The 17,353-nt window shown below is 42.0% G+C and overlaps 1 protein-coding gene across 8 annotated transcripts in view; it reads left to right on the top strand.

The window, feature by feature from the left end:
• Window positions 1-14,216, top strand: part of LOC118400082 (transcription factor COE3-like) — a 71,298-nt gene extending 57,082 nt beyond the window's left edge. For 4 of the 8 annotated variants that reach the window (XM_035796527.2, XM_035796546.2, XM_035796537.2 and 1 more), the window contains exons 11-16: window positions 5,381-5,469; window positions 10,166-10,231; window positions 10,354-10,525; window positions 10,636-10,821; window positions 11,059-11,226; window positions 12,464-14,216. In XM_035796527.2, the coding sequence (XP_035652420.2) occupies window positions 5,381-5,469; window positions 10,166-10,231; window positions 10,354-10,525; window positions 10,636-10,821; window positions 11,059-11,226; window positions 12,464-12,495 (713 nt within the window). In that variant the 3' untranslated portion in view covers window positions 12,496-14,216. The remainder of the gene's footprint in view (window positions 1-5,380; window positions 5,470-10,165; window positions 10,232-10,353; window positions 10,526-10,635; window positions 10,822-11,058; window positions 11,227-12,463) is intronic. The other 4 variants (XM_052476331.1, XM_052476344.1, XM_052476341.1 and 1 more) reach the window with 1 other exon arrangement.
• Window positions 14,217-17,353: the final 3,137 nt, after the last annotated feature.

The raw sequence follows: 17,353 nt of genomic DNA, 5'->3' as shown, positions 1-17,353 counted from the left end.
CTGGTATTTAAAAACATGTTTTATCATGTGCCTCCTATTCAAAAAGTGACGGAAATGCTGCTCCTTCAGCTGTCAGCTATACATCAAATAAAACTGTGAAATGATTGACATTATTCTATTTGATTTATGTTGTTACATTCTAAACGTTTTATTATAAATTCCAAACAGTGATAGCGCCTCATAAGTGATGAGGAAATTATTAAGTTGGAGTATCTGAACTAAACAAGCCAAGTGATTCAAGATGAATTACTTGTTCAGGAGAACAGAGGAGAACATGTTATTCGTCTATATCATTCACTCTTTATTCCTGGTGATGTATACAAATTCAATCATATTAAATTACTGAAATAAAGTTTCCAAACAGTTTGATTCCAATGAATGAACTCTGCTGTGCATCTATTTTTTAATCATGCTCAAAGCTAAAGTGACCGTAATTTTGCTCATTTAGCTGTCAAATTAAAAATGATTAGCATTACTTTGTTTCATTATGTGGATTACATGATAAACATTTTGTTCTAAACAATTTACAAAACAATTATAGCTTCTCGTAAGTGAGGAGAAAAATGGTATGTTTCAGTAGTTGAGCTGAGCAAGTGAAATGTTTCAAGCTGAACTTCAAGTAGTTTAGAAGAGAAAATGCTGTTAGTCTATCATTCACTCTTTCTCCTCTCACTTTCTTTATTCTCTCTTTTTATTCCTGGCGAAATATTCAAATGCAGCCCCTGCCTTACCTCGCTGTGTCTCTTTCCCTCTAATTATCAATGAGGTCAGTAAGCAAAATGGGTAAGAAGCCAGAAGATCAATACAAATTATCCCTGAGCAAACCAGTGCTGACAGTTTGAATTGCAGCATATGTTTACCCAAAATCAGGCAATTTATCTTCATATCAGCCGAGTAATGCAGCAGGGGTGAGAGGTCAGACAATCTCTCCACCTCATAATTACCCGCCTCTAAAACAGGAAAGTGGTATTGATTGGCCGCGGGCCGGGAAGCGGGCGTGACTGGAACGTGCCAGTGCCTTCCCCCTCCCCAGCCAGACTCCCCACCCAGAACAGGATTTATGGGATGTGTGTGGAGGGTTTCATGTTTCCTCACTGTGGCTGAGAACCTTCACGGGGGGCCAGCTCCCCTTCCTACACTCCTCCCGCCCTTCTCTCCTGCCTAGCTACCTCTCACAACAGTGCACTGCGCTGGTAAAATATGGAGATGAAGCTCATGTTGGCATTTATGTTGACAGTCCAAGGGCATCGTAGAGTTCAGAGCTACAATATGAAAGGGTTAAGAACAAGGTGGCGGGGAGAGATGAGGAAGTGAAGGTAGGATATAAAGTTTGGAGGTGTTTGAGGGAGTATAGTGACAAGTGTATGAGTGGTGTATAGTAACACTGTCCTCAAGTTTGATTGTTAAGCAAGGGGTGAGAGGTCAGACAATCTCTCCACCTCATAATTACCCGCCTCTACAGTTGTGTCCAGTTGTCCTTTGGGTGGCAGATTTTTTTTTCATACACACAGGTTAACTGTTAAAACCCCAGAAGCGTTGCAGTTCTTGACACAAATCGATGCGCCTGGCACCTACAACCATACCCCGGTTCAAAGGCACTTAAATCTTTTGTCTTGCCCATTCACACTCTCAATGGCACACGTACACGATCCATGTCTCAATTGTCTCAAGGCTTAAGAATCCTTCTTTAACCGGTCTCCTTCATCTCCACTGATTGAAGTGGATTTAACAAGTGACAGCTATGATCCCTTATTGATTTCACCTGGATTCCCCTGGTCAGTCTATGTTATAGAAAGAGCAGGCTTTCATAATGTTTTGTACACTCAGTGTGCGTCGTCATCAGCCCTTATAGGATTATTGACAGTGTCTGTGTCTGTCTCTGTGTGTACACGGTCCAACTACAGAACTGTCAACTCATCAACTGACAGCGCCGTTTAGCACGAACGCAAGTCTCCATCAGCTGTCAACGTCATTTGCATGAAATCGATAGCAGATGGGGGTCTGTGCCACCAATTTCATTATGCAGGGTTGTTGCAAAGATCATCTCCATGATAGATGAGATGGTGACACGTCGGCATTCACTTCTCAAGGCCCAGAGTTGCACCCCATCACAGTACCATGAGACATGCTTTAATCCTCTTCTTAAAGAGCAAGAGAGAAAGAGACATATTGTTCACTATCTTTGGTATTTGATGCTCACTTTCTAGGTCCCCTTTCCCCCTTACAAAGTCATTTTGTGTTTTCAAACAGAAGTTATAGAGAATTCAAAAAATATGTTGAATGTGTATGCCATATCCAAATGCAAAAAAATGTGTGCAGTGCATTCTGTTTTTCAAACTATTTCAGGCTGCGTTACTTCAGGATAATTGTAAATGTAAATACTTCCAAAATACACATCACATACTGCTGCTTTATTACCCGGGTCTTGTGGTGTAGCTTCTGTATCTATACCCAGCATGCCCGGCAGCGGTGATGTGTGTGTCTGTGTAGTGTGTAGTTTGTAGTGTAGGACAGGAGAACGTGATGTATCACCCCGCGAGAGCCTACTGACAGCCTGTGATGATGGATGGCCTGATTATGGAGTGCTTTTTACACATACACAATTTACATCACACTGAGCAGCGGGGTCTGGCAGGGCTACAACACACACACCTGAACATGTCTTGCGGTGTGTAGTGTGTTGTGTATTGTGTGTGTGTGTTTGTGTAGTGTGTAGTTTGTAGTGTCTTGCGGTGTGTACATATAGATGGGGGAAGGAAATAACAAAAGAAAGATGGTAAAATCATGACGTTCCCTCACAAAGAAAATGGCCTTCCCTCATGTTCTGAAGCCGACCTTTGGTGTTCCGGGATGCATGATATAAGATGTCAAATCAGATTTCCAGGACTGTATGTTGTGTGTCATGTGGTGCGTTTGATTGTTGGGAGTTCACTTTATGTGGATCAGCCTGAAAACGTCACCCTGGCATGTTTTTGTTAAACAATTAAATGTCACAGTAGCTGACGTTTTTCTCAATACATTGCAGTCAAAGGGAATATATGAGTGCCACAGTAGTTGACGTTTTTCCCAATTCATTACAGTCAATGGGAAAAGATGAGAGTCACAGTTTTGACATTTTTCTCAGTACATTGCCGTCAATGTGAAATGATGAGTGTCACATGGTTGACATTTTTCTCAATACATTGCAGTCAATGGGAAAGAGATCTCTCTCTCCGTTTGTGTCCGTCTGTCTGTGAGTGGATATCTGTCTGTCTGTCTGTCTGTCTGTCTGTCTGTCTGTCTGTCTGTCTGTCTGTCTGTCTGTCTGTCTGTCTGTCTGTCTGTCTGTCTGTCTGTCTGTCTGTCTGTCTGTCTGTCTGTCTGTCTGTCTGTCTGTCTGTCTGTCTGTCTGTCTGTCTGTCTGTGGGAGATGAGGGAGAGAGGAGGAAGAGGCAGCGAGAGAGGAGTGAGAGGAGGCGGATGTAGGGAAAGAAGGACTGAAAGAGAATGGAAGGGGGAGGAGAGAGAGTGAAGGGAGAGATTGAGGGAGGGGAGAGCGGGAAAGGGTGAAGGGTGAAGGGAGAGAGAGGTGGAGAAAGTATGGGGAGGAGGGAGAGGCAGGGAAAGAGGAGGGAGAGAGAATGGAGGGGGAGGGAAAGAGAGATGGGGAGAGTGGGGGAATGGGAGAGAGAGAGAGAGAAAGAGAAAGAGAAGGTGAAGGAAGGATAGGGAGAAAAATTTGAGAGAGAGATCCTGAAGAGCCATATCTCCTGAAGAGCCATATGGCTGAAGAGCCATAAGGGAAAGAAGGAGGCAGAGGTAATGGAAGGGGGAGAGGGAGAGGGAGGTGGGGGTGAAAGAAGGGGGAGGGAGAGATAAGAGAAATGGGGGGGGGGGGTAAATAGGAGGTAGAGAGTGAGAGAGAGACAAACATTAGATAAACAAGAAAAATGTAAATCCTGTGACACTCATCTTTTCCCATTGACAGCAATATATTGAGAAGAATGGCTGCAATGTACTGAGAAAAACATCAACCCTGTGACACTCATCTTTTCCCATTGACTGCAATGTACTGAGAAAAACATCAACCCTGTGACACTCATCTTTTCCCATTGACTGCAATGTACTGAGAAAAACATCAACCCTGTGACACTCATCTTTTCCCATGGACGGCAATGTATTGAGAAAAACATCAGCTACTGTGACATTTGACCTTTTTGCAAAAACGTGCCAGAATGACATTTTCCTATGATATCATGTTGGTAGTGGACACTGCACAGCCCTGTACCATTGATCAGTAGCCTGTACTAGTGTGTGTGTGTGTGTCTGCCGGCGCCAGTGCCTTCCTGGTCTGTGTGTCAGTGGCGCTAGCTGTACGTGTGGCGTTAGCCTTCATGTTCTCTCGTGTTCAGCAGGTTGAGCAAGCCTTGCTGCGTTAATGCCAAAATTACATGCTGAGTAATGAGTGATGGGCCAAATTACTGGCTGAACAATGAATAGAGGCAGGCAGCTCTTATTAGTCTCCACAGAAAGCCATTGATTTATGAGGCACTGCCACGCTCGTCTGAGTTCCTCTGCTGAAAATGATATCTACATTGAGAAGTGATGTTCTCTATTAAGTCGTTCCTTCTCCTCCCCTCCCTCCTACCTTCCCCTTGGCCTACGGGTCTACATGATTGTTTAGAATCAGCGAGAGCTGTAAGGAAGCCTTAAATTACCCATTATGACTGTCAGACATAAAACGCCTTAGTCTTACCAAAGTCTGACTTATGATTCATTTACTTTGTGCCTCTGATTCATAGCCCAATATGGCTCGCTGCTCCAGATTACTATTTGAGGGGTGGGTGAGATTGATCGCTCTGTGTGATTCGCTGCAGTATTTCAGCAGAGCAGCGGGGGGGTACAGTAGGTGCAGCGCTGGAGTGACAGCAACTCATGCTAGATCAATTTCTGGACTTTCATAGATTATTAAAGCTCGGTTAGATTAACACACCCCACCATGTCATTTGCTCTCAATATTCCCATGAAGATAAAAAGAGCTGGGCCCTGTGAGAGATATGCAACCTGCTCTAGACTGATGTACTGCATCATGTCATCATGGCTATTTTGCTAACTGAGAATTTGACTGGATGCAGGGGGTTCGTGACACTTGTGATAGAGTTTTCATGCTAGCTTTTGTCATTGGTTTACATGCTAGCTGTTGTCATTGGTTTACATGCTAGCTGTTGTCATTGGTTTACATGCTAGCTTTTGTCATTGGTTTACATGCTAGCTGTTGTCATTGGTTTACATGCTAGCTGTTGTCATTGGTTTACATGCTAGTTGTTCACATTGGTTTACAGAGCTGTTATCTCACTTCACTTCACATTGTCTAACAATTGGGATTTTTTTTGTTGATCAGCCCTCAATGAGCCAACCATCGACTATGGGTTCCAGAGGCTGCAGAAGGTCATCCCCAGGCACCCGGGTGACCCTGAGAGGTTACCAAAGGTCAGTGTTACGTCTCATCTTCACAGAAATTGACATTACAACACCTTGTAGACACAACAAACAACACCATATACACACACCACAGCTGCTAACCCAACAACATCATCAAAGACCAAGAATCAAAACAACATCAAAAGAAAAACTTTTTAACCAAACAGAAATACAGTACACACACACACTGGTGCGTCCATGTAGCATTGGTTTGGGAATGTAGTTGTTTAGTGAGAGGAGAGAGAGGGAGGCAGGCGTGTGGTAAACTTTCTGTGTGGCAAAATAGCTCAATCAGGCGTCTTTCCTCTCCAGTAGTCTGTGGAGATGGTAATCTCCTGGTCGTCTGGGCCGTCATTACCCCACTCATGTTTTCCTTTCATTCTCCACAGCTCCATTTGGTTTAATCTGTTGTTTACATGACTCTACGCTCGTAAACCCCCCAGTCTTAGTGTGGCTAATAAGGCCAGAACGACACGTTATTATGCGTTAGGTCTCACTGTTTTCTTTAGAACTCAGTAAAGGAGTTGAAAGGCTCTTGATTCCCACATGCTTGTGACACATATCCGGTAGCCTGCCATTTTGGCATTTTTCAACATGATTCCTTGGTATTTCTATTTCCTCTGATAAGATCTATTACTGTGCTCGTCTGATTGCGACCCTGCTAATTTCCATTTGGTATAACTGGCATTCCATATGCGTCAAATGTAATATTATGACTGTTTAGTTTGCACAGACTCCCTTGGCACGCAGTAAATTGGTGACCACCTCAGAGTTTTAATAATACCATAAAGCCTTTATCTATTAAAGCCCAGCATGCAACACTGCAATATCATTAACGTCCAACGGACAATTTAATAAAGACCAGGCTCTGTGGTGTAGTATGGACGACTGGGCCAAGTCAATAGGAAGATATACGACATCGCAGCCAGCAGTCTCTGGTGCACTATATGAAGTGTTTCAATTAGAGTTTGGTCCCCGTGGAGACTCAAAACAACACCTGGACATGAAATGTAACTCTAATTTCAACAGTACATTTGTAAGACCAAAGGAAGGGTTCACTTAGCTTTTATGGCTGCAAGTCTCCCTGCCCTGGGTCTCTTTGTCTTCACACACTCAATTTAGTCAGTACATCTCCGTAGAATTTGCAATTTGAACATAACAAGGAATATTGTGATCCATACTTTTATTACAGCATCCTTTTTTCTTCATGGAGAACAAAATACGTTTTGGCGATAAAACACATTTTGACTCAATCTGAGATGAGTTTCCTCAGTGTACTTACTTAATATAGCAGGATCTCCCCCCAGCCCTCACATGGCCCAATCTCAGAGTGAGATGAAACCCTGCACTTCCAATAAATAATATAAATATTTGATTTGCTCTCTAATGGACCCAAATATGGGGTTCAGGGGGCCATGTAAATGATTATACAGAGTGATTCATCATTGTTAAGCTTGCCATCTGAGGATCGCCTCGAGGGGTCAACAGCACACCCAATATACAAGCCTCAGGGTGGATGGCATGCACATTTGGAACAAGAAGGGAGATGGCGTGAAGAGAACAGCCATTACGGGCTGCAGGTGAGACGGAAAGACTCTATAAAAAGGAGATAAACCTGGAGGAGGCGAAGTATGCATTAGCAGAAAGGCAAATCGACACCGGGCCCCCCTCCCTCAATGACTTCACCCTCCAGTTGATAATATTACGACGCTATTGATTTCCACCATCCTTTTCCCCAGGACCAGTAAGACACGTGGTAATTGTGAGGAGACAGAAAGCCAATATGGGCGTGCTCATGGATTGCAAGGGATGCACGCTAATATTGTTGCTACACTGAGAAAAAGGGGGGAAGCGTGCTCTGATTGAAGATTACCTCGTAATTTGAAGACAACATTGCAGATGACAAACTGACCCTATGGGAGGAGCAGCGATATAAAAATCCAATGCAGAGTCCAGAGTGAATATGAAAGTAATAAGTGTGAGCAGTCAAGTGATGCGAAAGGAGATTGCTTTGCGGGCATGGCGTTAAGTGAACAGAGACTTCGGAATTCACCCTCCTTTTTAAGATCTTGTTATAAAACAATTTTCGATTCATCATATGAAGAAGACAATTTATAATACCATTTTGTGCCCTGTGGCAGTAATGGACAAATAGACTGGATGTCACACTATACCACACTCAATTTCTCCTTTCTTCTGTAACAAATTAGATTAATTACTAAATTAAAAGCAGAAAAGCAATATTGTTTTATTATTTAGTTGATTGCATTCGCTTCTCTCTTTGTTTTCCAAAGTAAACCCAAACCTATTCTTTTCCAATTCTTTGTGTAATCCACAAGCAGAAAACAAATATTACAAATGTGTTCATGCCAAGCAATTACCAATATTTTTAAATGAATGTCTATTCTACATCTAATGGCCCTATCCTTCTGAATGTATTCAGGCTAGAGCCAGCACACTAATTGCCTTACATTTTTATAATGATATTAACACTCAAAGCTACATAACCTGGGCCCCATTTTATTAACTGTGAAAACATCAATAGAAATACACAATCCTTGCTAATCTAGCATGTGGAGAATCACGTGTTTTACACAAGTTGTAAGCTACCATGTAAAACAAGGAATACCAGAAAAGCTGTCATGCCTTGGTCACAAAACAACGAAGATCATCTATGGGCTTTAATTGTTTTCAATTTAACATGGTGCTCTGATATGTCTGTCTCCATGACAAGAATGGCAATTACATTATATATCCAGATTTACATGGAAATGCCCCCAGAACACCATTCGGTGCTAATCGTATTCACAGCGTGAGCCGATATGCGTGAAAGTGTCTCGTCGGAAACAAAACAAACTCTGTGGTTGATTGGGTACCACACTTCCCATCATCCTGGGATGTGACTAGGCCACCACTTAAGCATAGCCCTGCGAGTGAGCTTGGTTAGTTAAGACGCCACGCGGTAAACGACAGATTAAGGATGAGAGGCAATATCGTTTTCTCTCTTTTTTTTCCAAGCTGTCCTTATGTCGCTGCTGCAAAGTACCATATGGGCAAGGATGGAGAGGAGGTTTTCAAAGAATGAAACATGCCGCTTGCGAACATGACAGTCTTAATTGCTTGAATTGTTGTTTGAAATTGAGAGGCATGTAGAAGATCTTGAAATATGATAGAATAGATTATTGGTAATTATTAACTGCAGGAAGAAGAAAAGAAATAGACTTTGTCTCACTCAGTGAGCGAGAGAGGAATCTGTTCGGCCTGATGAGAACACATAAAGACAGCTGGTCCTCTCATTTAGTGTACCTGCCTCACGACAACCATAATTCTTTATTTCTATGCAAACTAGATGCATGCACCGTTGAGCATACACACCAATTTCAGAGGTAAATGCCCATTTTAAAGAGAGCCACCCATGCGTTAACTTGGTGGATTATGCTATATGTTTCTATAAGAGCATGGCACATGCTAGAAGTGGCTTCTACAGCGATTCATCTTGATAAATCAAGGACTTCAGGAAGATAGGGCTCCTCAGGATGAAAGGAGGCCCACACACGCTCCATACACGCTCCATACACTCTCCATACACGCTCCATACACACTCCATACACGCTGCCTTGGAAACGCAGGCCAAGTCTTGGAGGCCGCTGTTTGAAGGCGCGATGGCTGTGTTTACATTCATTTACGGCAGCTGCCGTCTTAATCCCGGATTGCTATTGCCAAGTGATGGAACACTTCACACAAATTACTGAGGCCCGTGAAGGAAAACACGCAATGTGGGAAGAAAACAAGCTCAATCTGAGATGTTTCTAGTGACAGATTTCCATCACTTTTAACCTGGGTTCTGACGGAAAGTCAACAAATTGCTGCAATACAGCAGGTGCCAGTAAACACACATTTAAATAAAACCCCACATCAATATCTCAAGCTTTTTTCTTGTGAGAATAAAGCCTTCTAAATAGAGTAGGTGGTTTTCCAAACATATTGCTTGGAGCATCACACTAAACAAAGCACTGTGGTGCTCCATGAAGGATTTCATTAAGTGCTCAATTCAAAGAGCAGATAAAAGCACACTAACAAGCCAACCTATTCTGAAGTAGAGCAGGGAACAGGATCCAAGGCCAACTCATTCTCAGTGTTAAGAGCCAAAGCAACATGGCTAATCCTTACTGTGAAGCAGGGGCAAGCATGCAGACATGGATAAGAATACATCCCATGCATCCATGTCCCAGAGGCACAAGCACCCAGCTCTCGCTGAATGGGAAGTCATTTGTGAAGTCCTTTACAACAGCCAGTCAAGGAGGTTAATTGAAAAATTCCTTAATGTCATTACGGCAGAACTAGATTAACCCAAGCTAATTCACTTAATTGTTCTGAAGAAAGGAGACTCCAGTGCTGAACTCTTGTGCAAACGCGAGCCCAGAATTAGAGGGTGAGGTGTTGTTTTTAAGGCCTAGGGTGGTTTAATTAAGAGATGGGACATTATTCTTGTTCCCACTGGTTCTGAGGAGAGAGGAATTGGTGGCCTAATGCAATGTTGGTGCCTCTCAATACAGGGCCACGTTTACTTGCCGACCTAATATAGACCTCTTGTTGTTACATTACATGTCATGGTGCTCGTTGAACCGTGTCATGAAGTGTCATATTAATCATTGACCTGTCATCAGCATTTCAATAATGTATGTCTTCCCTCTTTTTTTATCAGGAGGTATTGCTGAAGAGAGCAGCTGACCTTGTTGAAGCACTGTATGGAATGCCCCACAATAACCAGGTATGCAGACCGACACACACACACACACACACAGATCTTACAGGACATATCAAACGAAGCCATCATAATGGATGACTGAGGACGAAAGAGTAGCTCAGTAACTTCTACCTCCGTGTTCACAGGAGATCATTCTGAAGAGGGCAGCGGACATAGCGGAGGCCCTCTACAGCGTTCCCCGTAACCACAACCAGGTCCCTTCCCTCGCCAACACAGCCTCCCACAGCATGATGGGAGTCAACTCCTTCAGCAGCCAGCTAGCCGTCAACGTGTCCGAGTCACAGGGAAACGACCAGGGTAGGTGGAAATAATGCTTAGGGGTCAAGAGTCATTCACCGTCAATGAAAGAATGAATGAATCCTATAGACCTCTAATCACCCTGTCCTTCTCTTATTCCTATTCGGTAGGCTACAGCCGGAACACCAGCAGTGCGTCTCCACGAGGGTACATCACCAGCAGCACTCCACAGCAGTCCAGCTACAACACCGTCAGTAACAGTATGAATGGCTACGGGAACTCTGGCATGTCCAACCTGGGAGTGCCCAGCTCCCCTGGGTTCCTCAATGGATCCTCTGCCAACTCTCCATATGGAAGTGAGTAGAGCTGCCATTCAGGAGGGAGCAAAGTTACACAAGGTTCAGATAGAAATGTACTGTGTAGGGCAGATAAACTTGTCTGTCAGGTAGAGAATCGAAATCATGTTAGCTCTATTCTTTACATTTCCATCGGCAATGTTCTGAGCGTTTCACCTCACTGAATACAGCCCAGTTTAGTCCGATAGCATGTTCTTACCCCCCACCCCCCCACCCCCTCCCATATCTTGTCTGCAGTTAAACAAAAGAGCGCCTTCGCCCCTGTGGTCCGACCCCAGGCCTCCCCACCCCCTTCCTGCACCAGCGCAAATGGCAACGGACTGCAAGGTGAGCCCCCCTCACCCCCTCATCCCTTCCCTTCGGACTACTGGGCAGATACCGCGGCTCATGCCTCTGTCCGGTTTGGTGAGGGACTAATCATTACAAATATGCATTTTAACAGGCTACAATTTATTATTTACACCTTTGAGTTTACATTCAAATACACAAGCAAGCATGAGGGCGCACACATGTACTGTACACACACACACTCACACAAGCAAACACTCACACGCACATGAAGAAATGCATCCACGCAAGCAGGAATACAAACACACCGCACACAACCCATCCAGTACAGCAAATTACATAGTCCGAGGCCCAAGAAAACCGCCTTCCCAGAATTGTTTTAGTAATTATGTTTATTAGGTTTTGTGCGTGTGTCATGACCAACATGATTGCTTTGAAAACAAGCTTAGCTGTAGCCTGTGCCCCAAGATTAATAACATTGAGCTTAATGAAGTGGGAAATTAAAGTTCATCTTGCTACACGATCATACTTATTAATACATGTTGTGCAGAAATTAATGAGCAATGCCTTGCCATCATCTGTGCTGGCAAACTTAAAAGCATTCCAACCATGACACTACAAATACACCGAGAGCAGTGCAATGATTTTTCATCCTGGCACTTCACTAGCCACATAATTGTTCAGAATGTGTGAAATACTGAGTATATCAAGTCTCTGAGTAAGGTAGAGTTGCTAATGATATCCTAGCAGATTGTCTGGGTAAAATAATCGAAACTACCTTTGATCTCTGTCTAATCTCATGGATAATGATTTTGAAATGGGACTAGTGTAGTGCATGTGGAAATAGAAGTGTAATGTAGTGGCTCCATCCTCAGTATGGAGGATAGTTTGAGTGTGAGGGGAGTCAGTCTGAGGAGAGTCTTTGAGTGACGAGGGAGGGGGGGTTGTAGCACAGCATTCTGGGTAGTGGCCATGTTGTTGTTCCACGGTCGGCAGGGCCGTCTCTCCTGGGAGTCTGGTTCACTGTTTGCCATTACCTCAACACCAGGAGGAATATCACACGTAGCCCCGCTGGCCTGCTGGGGCCTGAAATGTCAGAGCAAGAGGGAGGCTTTTGAAACTGTCCTGTTAGAGATGTGTGCACTCACACATGCACAGACACACCACACATACACACAAACGCATCACACAGGCACCCATGCACACACTCATACACACAGTCTCACAATATTGTAACATCACATCTTTTTAAAGCTCTTTGATGTAAATAGCTGAATGTTTTGCTTATCCAATTGAATACGTTAGGTAAGATTAACGTGCTTAATGCAATTTCTCCTTCGCTATTTTTTTCCAGCTATGTCCGGTCTGGTCGTACCTCCAATGTAAATGCACTTTCATCGTCTCAAGCACCAGTCTACTCACCACTCTACAGGACACCCCTTTATCACACAGCAAAGACACTGGTGTAGTCTATAATACTGAGGATATAGTCAACAGCTTATTCTGTTTTTAATGAAGATAAAAACATGATTTTCTTTGAAAAGACTATTTCAAGAGTTAAGATTTGGACAATGTGGACAAAGCATTTCATTAAGAACTGAATGATTTGAGCTTTTTTTTTGCTTATATTTTTCCATTTGATCAACCTCGAAGAAGACAAAAGACGATGGGGTGTTTAATTTTGTATGCCTATCTGGTGGAACTTTGGCTATGGCTCTGTCCAGTGAACCATATGAAAAGGATCTCTGTGGACTCACCATTTGGTTTTAATGTAAAACACTGATGTACATTTACCTATGAACTGGTTTGCCTCAGAATTTTTTTGTTTTTTTGTTTTAACTCTCTTTCAATAGATTCACATTTGTGTGTCTTTATAATGTGTCCTTTTGTATTTTTATGTGTGTGAAAATACAGTGGGGCCAAGAAGGTTTAAGATTTTCAACTGGAAAATATATGAGATATATAATGTAGAAATCAATCATAAAATACATCAAATGCAAGTAAATGGGTGGGGCTGGGTAAGATTGTATCATGTTTCAATCATACATCTTAAATGAAATTTGTAATTTATTGTAGCTAGAAGTTTATCTTTCGAAAGTGAAAATGATCTTGGATTCTACAAGTACTCTGGCGTACGTAGAACACGCTCTGTTCCATGTTTAGAGCTTCCTTTTAAGCAAGTGTGTTTTGCCATGTTTTTTTTAAATACTTTTTTGCTAGCACTGTATATTAATGCATTCTTAGGCTACTGTGAAGTCTGTTTCTTGTTGACAAGCGCCATCCTCTTCCTTCTAGCTCCAAATCCCGTTATGTGTTTTATATGTGGTTATAAACTTGTAGACTATTGTGATATTGCCAAAATTGTGCTAAATATTTATACATCTGTCTTTTTTTCCCATGTTCTTTTAGATCAACAACAACATTTAAAGCAAAATTTAACTCCATCTGAAGTCGAAAGTAGTTCATTGTCATATTTCCATTCCAACACACACTTGCGCTCACTTGAGGGAAATTTTGTAACATATCAACTATAAATATTGTATTTATCTCTGAAATTTTGTATATTGCTTTTCATTATGTATGTATTAATCGTCATGCCCTTAATAGTGATGCAGCACAGAGAATTTCAGCCAAGAACTGTTGCATTCATGTTTTTTTTTGTATTTGATAAAATGCGATGTCCATATATTTCACATATCTTCAGAGTTGTGTTACTCTGTCAAGACTCTCTGTCCATTTTTTTTAAAGGGAAGTCAAACTTCATTGTTTATTTTTATATTGATTTTAAATTATCTACACAGAGAAAACTTTGTTGGTTGTAATTGTCAAATAAATAGTTTGTGACCCATATGATAGTTGTTAAGATACAATAGAAACAATGTGCATGAGGGACAACCTTGGAGGAAGGAACTCCATTTGTGGTTGTATTTTCTTTCTGTTTTGTAGAATGTATACAAGTCATTTTTACTCAGAACTTATGACTCCGCCACATAGCTTAAATGTGTTTACAGGGAACAAAAATTCAAAATATACAAATTTGGAATGAAAAGATAAATTAATAAGTGATGTTTTATAAAAAATTTGGAGTAAAAAACTACAAAAACTTGCTGATGCCTGTGGATTTCTTCAATTGTTATTGATAAATTACACAGAACACTTTTGTTCATGATTGCCCCTGTAAGAGCCAGGGCTGCCATACTCTCCATGGGGTTTCGAGTCTTTTAGATTCAGAAACAGGTTGCAACATTTTAATAAGTATTTCTTTTTAAATGTAATTCCACGCTCTCATAAATAGTCAAAACAAATCTCTGTGCAGTTCTGTTCTGTGATATTGGCCCAGCAATCTGACTTTGAAGCACATTCATATTGATCTTTATATCTGCATCTCTCACTACATCCGTGCTTTAAAATGACCTGTTAAATGCATTGTAGCCTTTCATGTGAGAGCTTTTTATTCAAAGCAACCTAAAGAGGCCCCATTCAAATCCCTCATTTCATTGCATTAGGCCGCCTAGTTAATAAAGAATCAATGCATTGAAAGAGCAAGGTTATCCGCTGTCTATAAGGGGTTGGTATTGTTTTGAAACTCATAGTTTGAGCACTGAAAGGGGGCCCTGTGAAATCTATACTCATCAAGTGGGTCAAACGGAGAGATAGAGAAGCGACGGGGAAGAATAGCACCTCTCCTTTAAAACAACTAAACATCTTATCTGGCTTTCTGAGTGGTCCTGGAGACCAGGTCACAAAATGTCAATTTCTCATCAAGGCACCAGTGCCCATGGCCATCCCTCCCTATAATGCACAATTAAGTGAATGCAAGATGAGCAGGAATCAGCAAATCACAGCTTATTATGCCAGTGACATGCATAGATCTCATGGCACATAAGATAATGCAGGTGATGCTGATAGTGTGAGGTCAGATACACCAGAGAACGATTACATTTTCAACTACGATCGCTGTGTGCATCAAAACATTCCCTCAATAATATGTAGTGTCTGATAACAATAGTCGCATGCCTGCTTGCTTTAGATCAACACAGTTTTAGATCTATTTTCTTGCTCAGTGTTTTTTTCCCCCAAAATTCAAAACCTTGTGAAAGGAAAACCTGAATCCATGTACTCTGTGTAAACACTTCTAATAATTTATAATCTGAGCATAAATCAAGTGTTATGCATTGTCTATCAGTGAACAATGATTTAATGTGCATCTGAGACTAATAGCAGGATAACAAACATAGTAGGCAAGTCTTTTGGATCATGCCAAGTAATGCCAGGCAGGAATATATGAGTGCTAGGAAATCACACCATGCTCTCCCTGTACCAAAAGCCACCCTATAGCTAAAGCACTCAATCGTGGTTAGAGCCTGTTTACTGCAGAACTCTAATGGCTGCCCTCCACCATGATCTTAATGTGTGCATTAAATATTTATAAATCCTGAGTCAATAACGCCCCATAACCAGAGCCTGATAGACACCCGGACCATGTGGCCGCCACGCTCTCCAACACAGGCTGGGGTCAAGAGGTCATGCAATCAAAGGAGGCCAAGGCTCAACACATCCATATGTTGCTGCTCTTATCAAGACTTTCCTCAGTAGTGGTCATCTGTCAAAGGAGAGAAATATTGAAAGCAATATCGATCTTAACTAGCCTTTTGTTGCCAAGGGGCCCTAGCCTCAAACATCTGCTTGCATATTGTTATGTTTTAAAAATACTGCCACTTTATCACACGCATAAGAAGGTAATGTTGAATATCTCTAGTCAATGTTTACAGACTGACAATTTTATTTGCTATTACTAAAATAGCTCCTGTTTTTCGATATATTTTCCCTCTACCATTGCTTTATTCCTCTCGGACGTGGGTGCCTCAGATGCTATACCTGGCCGTATCACTGTGATGTTCCTACGGTGTTCAGGTGAAAGATGGTGCTCTGGTGATAGCGCCACACAAAAGCCTGGCTGCACAATGAGCCAGTCAATGGAGAGCTCCAGTTGAAAGAGTCACAATGGCTGTGCATGCTGGGAATTGGGCTGGATGACATAAAGGAATGAAACCCTCATTGAGGCCATGGAGGACAAGCATTCAGAAAAGGGGTTTTGTTTGGTCTTTATCAATACAAAGTTTCCCATGAGGAAAAACAATTCAAATTGACCTTAAAAGATAATATTACCTTACGAATCCACTCCCTATGTAAGACTTATTCAGGTGTTTGTGTGTTCATTTTCAGGGGTGCTGATGTAATGGCTTTGTTGCCTTGTGTACAATATCAAGATAGTGCAGACCATGGATTTAAAAGGTGGACAATTGTCTCTTCTGCTTCTCTCTGGTTAGACTGACCATTAGTCCATCTATCTGCAATCCACAGTCTGCTAGGAAATATATACTGAACAAAAATATAAATGCAACATGCAACAATTTCAAAGATTATACTGAGTTCATATAAGGAAATCAGTCAATTGAAATAAATTAGGCCCTAATCTATGGATTTTACTTGACTGGGCAGGGGTGCAGTCATGGGTGGGCCTGGGAGGGCATAGGCCCACCGGCTTGGCAAATGAGGAGCCAGGCCCAGCCTATCAGCCTGAGTTTCCCCCACAAAAGGGCTTTATTAAAGACTGAAATACTCCTCAGCACCCCCCACCCTCTCAGAAGATTCCACAAGTGAAGGAGCCAGATGTGGAGGTGCTGTGTTTACATGTGGTCTGCGGTTGTGAGGCCAGATGGACATACTGCCAAATTCTCAAAAACTACTTTGGAGGTGGCTTATGGTAGAGAAATGAACATTCAATTCTCTGGCAAAAGCTCTGGTGGAAATTCCTGCAGTCAGCGTGCCAATTGCACGCTCCCTCAAAACATGAGACATCTGTGGCATTGTGTTGTTTGACAAAACTGCACAATTTAAAGTGGCCTTTTATTGTCCCTAGCACAAGGTGCACTTGTGAAATGATCATGCTGTTCAGTCAGCTTCTTGATATACCATGCCTGTCAGGTAGATGGATTATTTTTGCAAAGGAGAAATGCTCACTTACAAGGACACAAAAAATATATGCTCCACATTTTTGTAGAATAATTCTGTGATTTTTTTTATTGCAGCTCATGAAACACGAGGCCAACATTTTACATGTTGCATTTACATTTTAGTTCAGTGTAGATAAAGTTAGGTCTGTGTTAAGAGCTCTACTTATTTTACTGTGGAATAGAAGAATGAGAAAAGTATCCTAACGCAAAAAAAACATTAAACTTGT

This window comes from Oncorhynchus keta, chromosome 2 (genome assembly GCF_023373465.1).
Source record: "Oncorhynchus keta strain PuntledgeMale-10-30-2019 chromosome 2, Oket_V2, whole genome shotgun sequence".
Classification (NCBI taxonomy): domain Eukaryota; kingdom Metazoa; phylum Chordata; class Actinopteri; order Salmoniformes; family Salmonidae; genus Oncorhynchus; species Oncorhynchus keta.
This window is presented reverse-complemented; position numbering and strand designations above follow the sequence as displayed.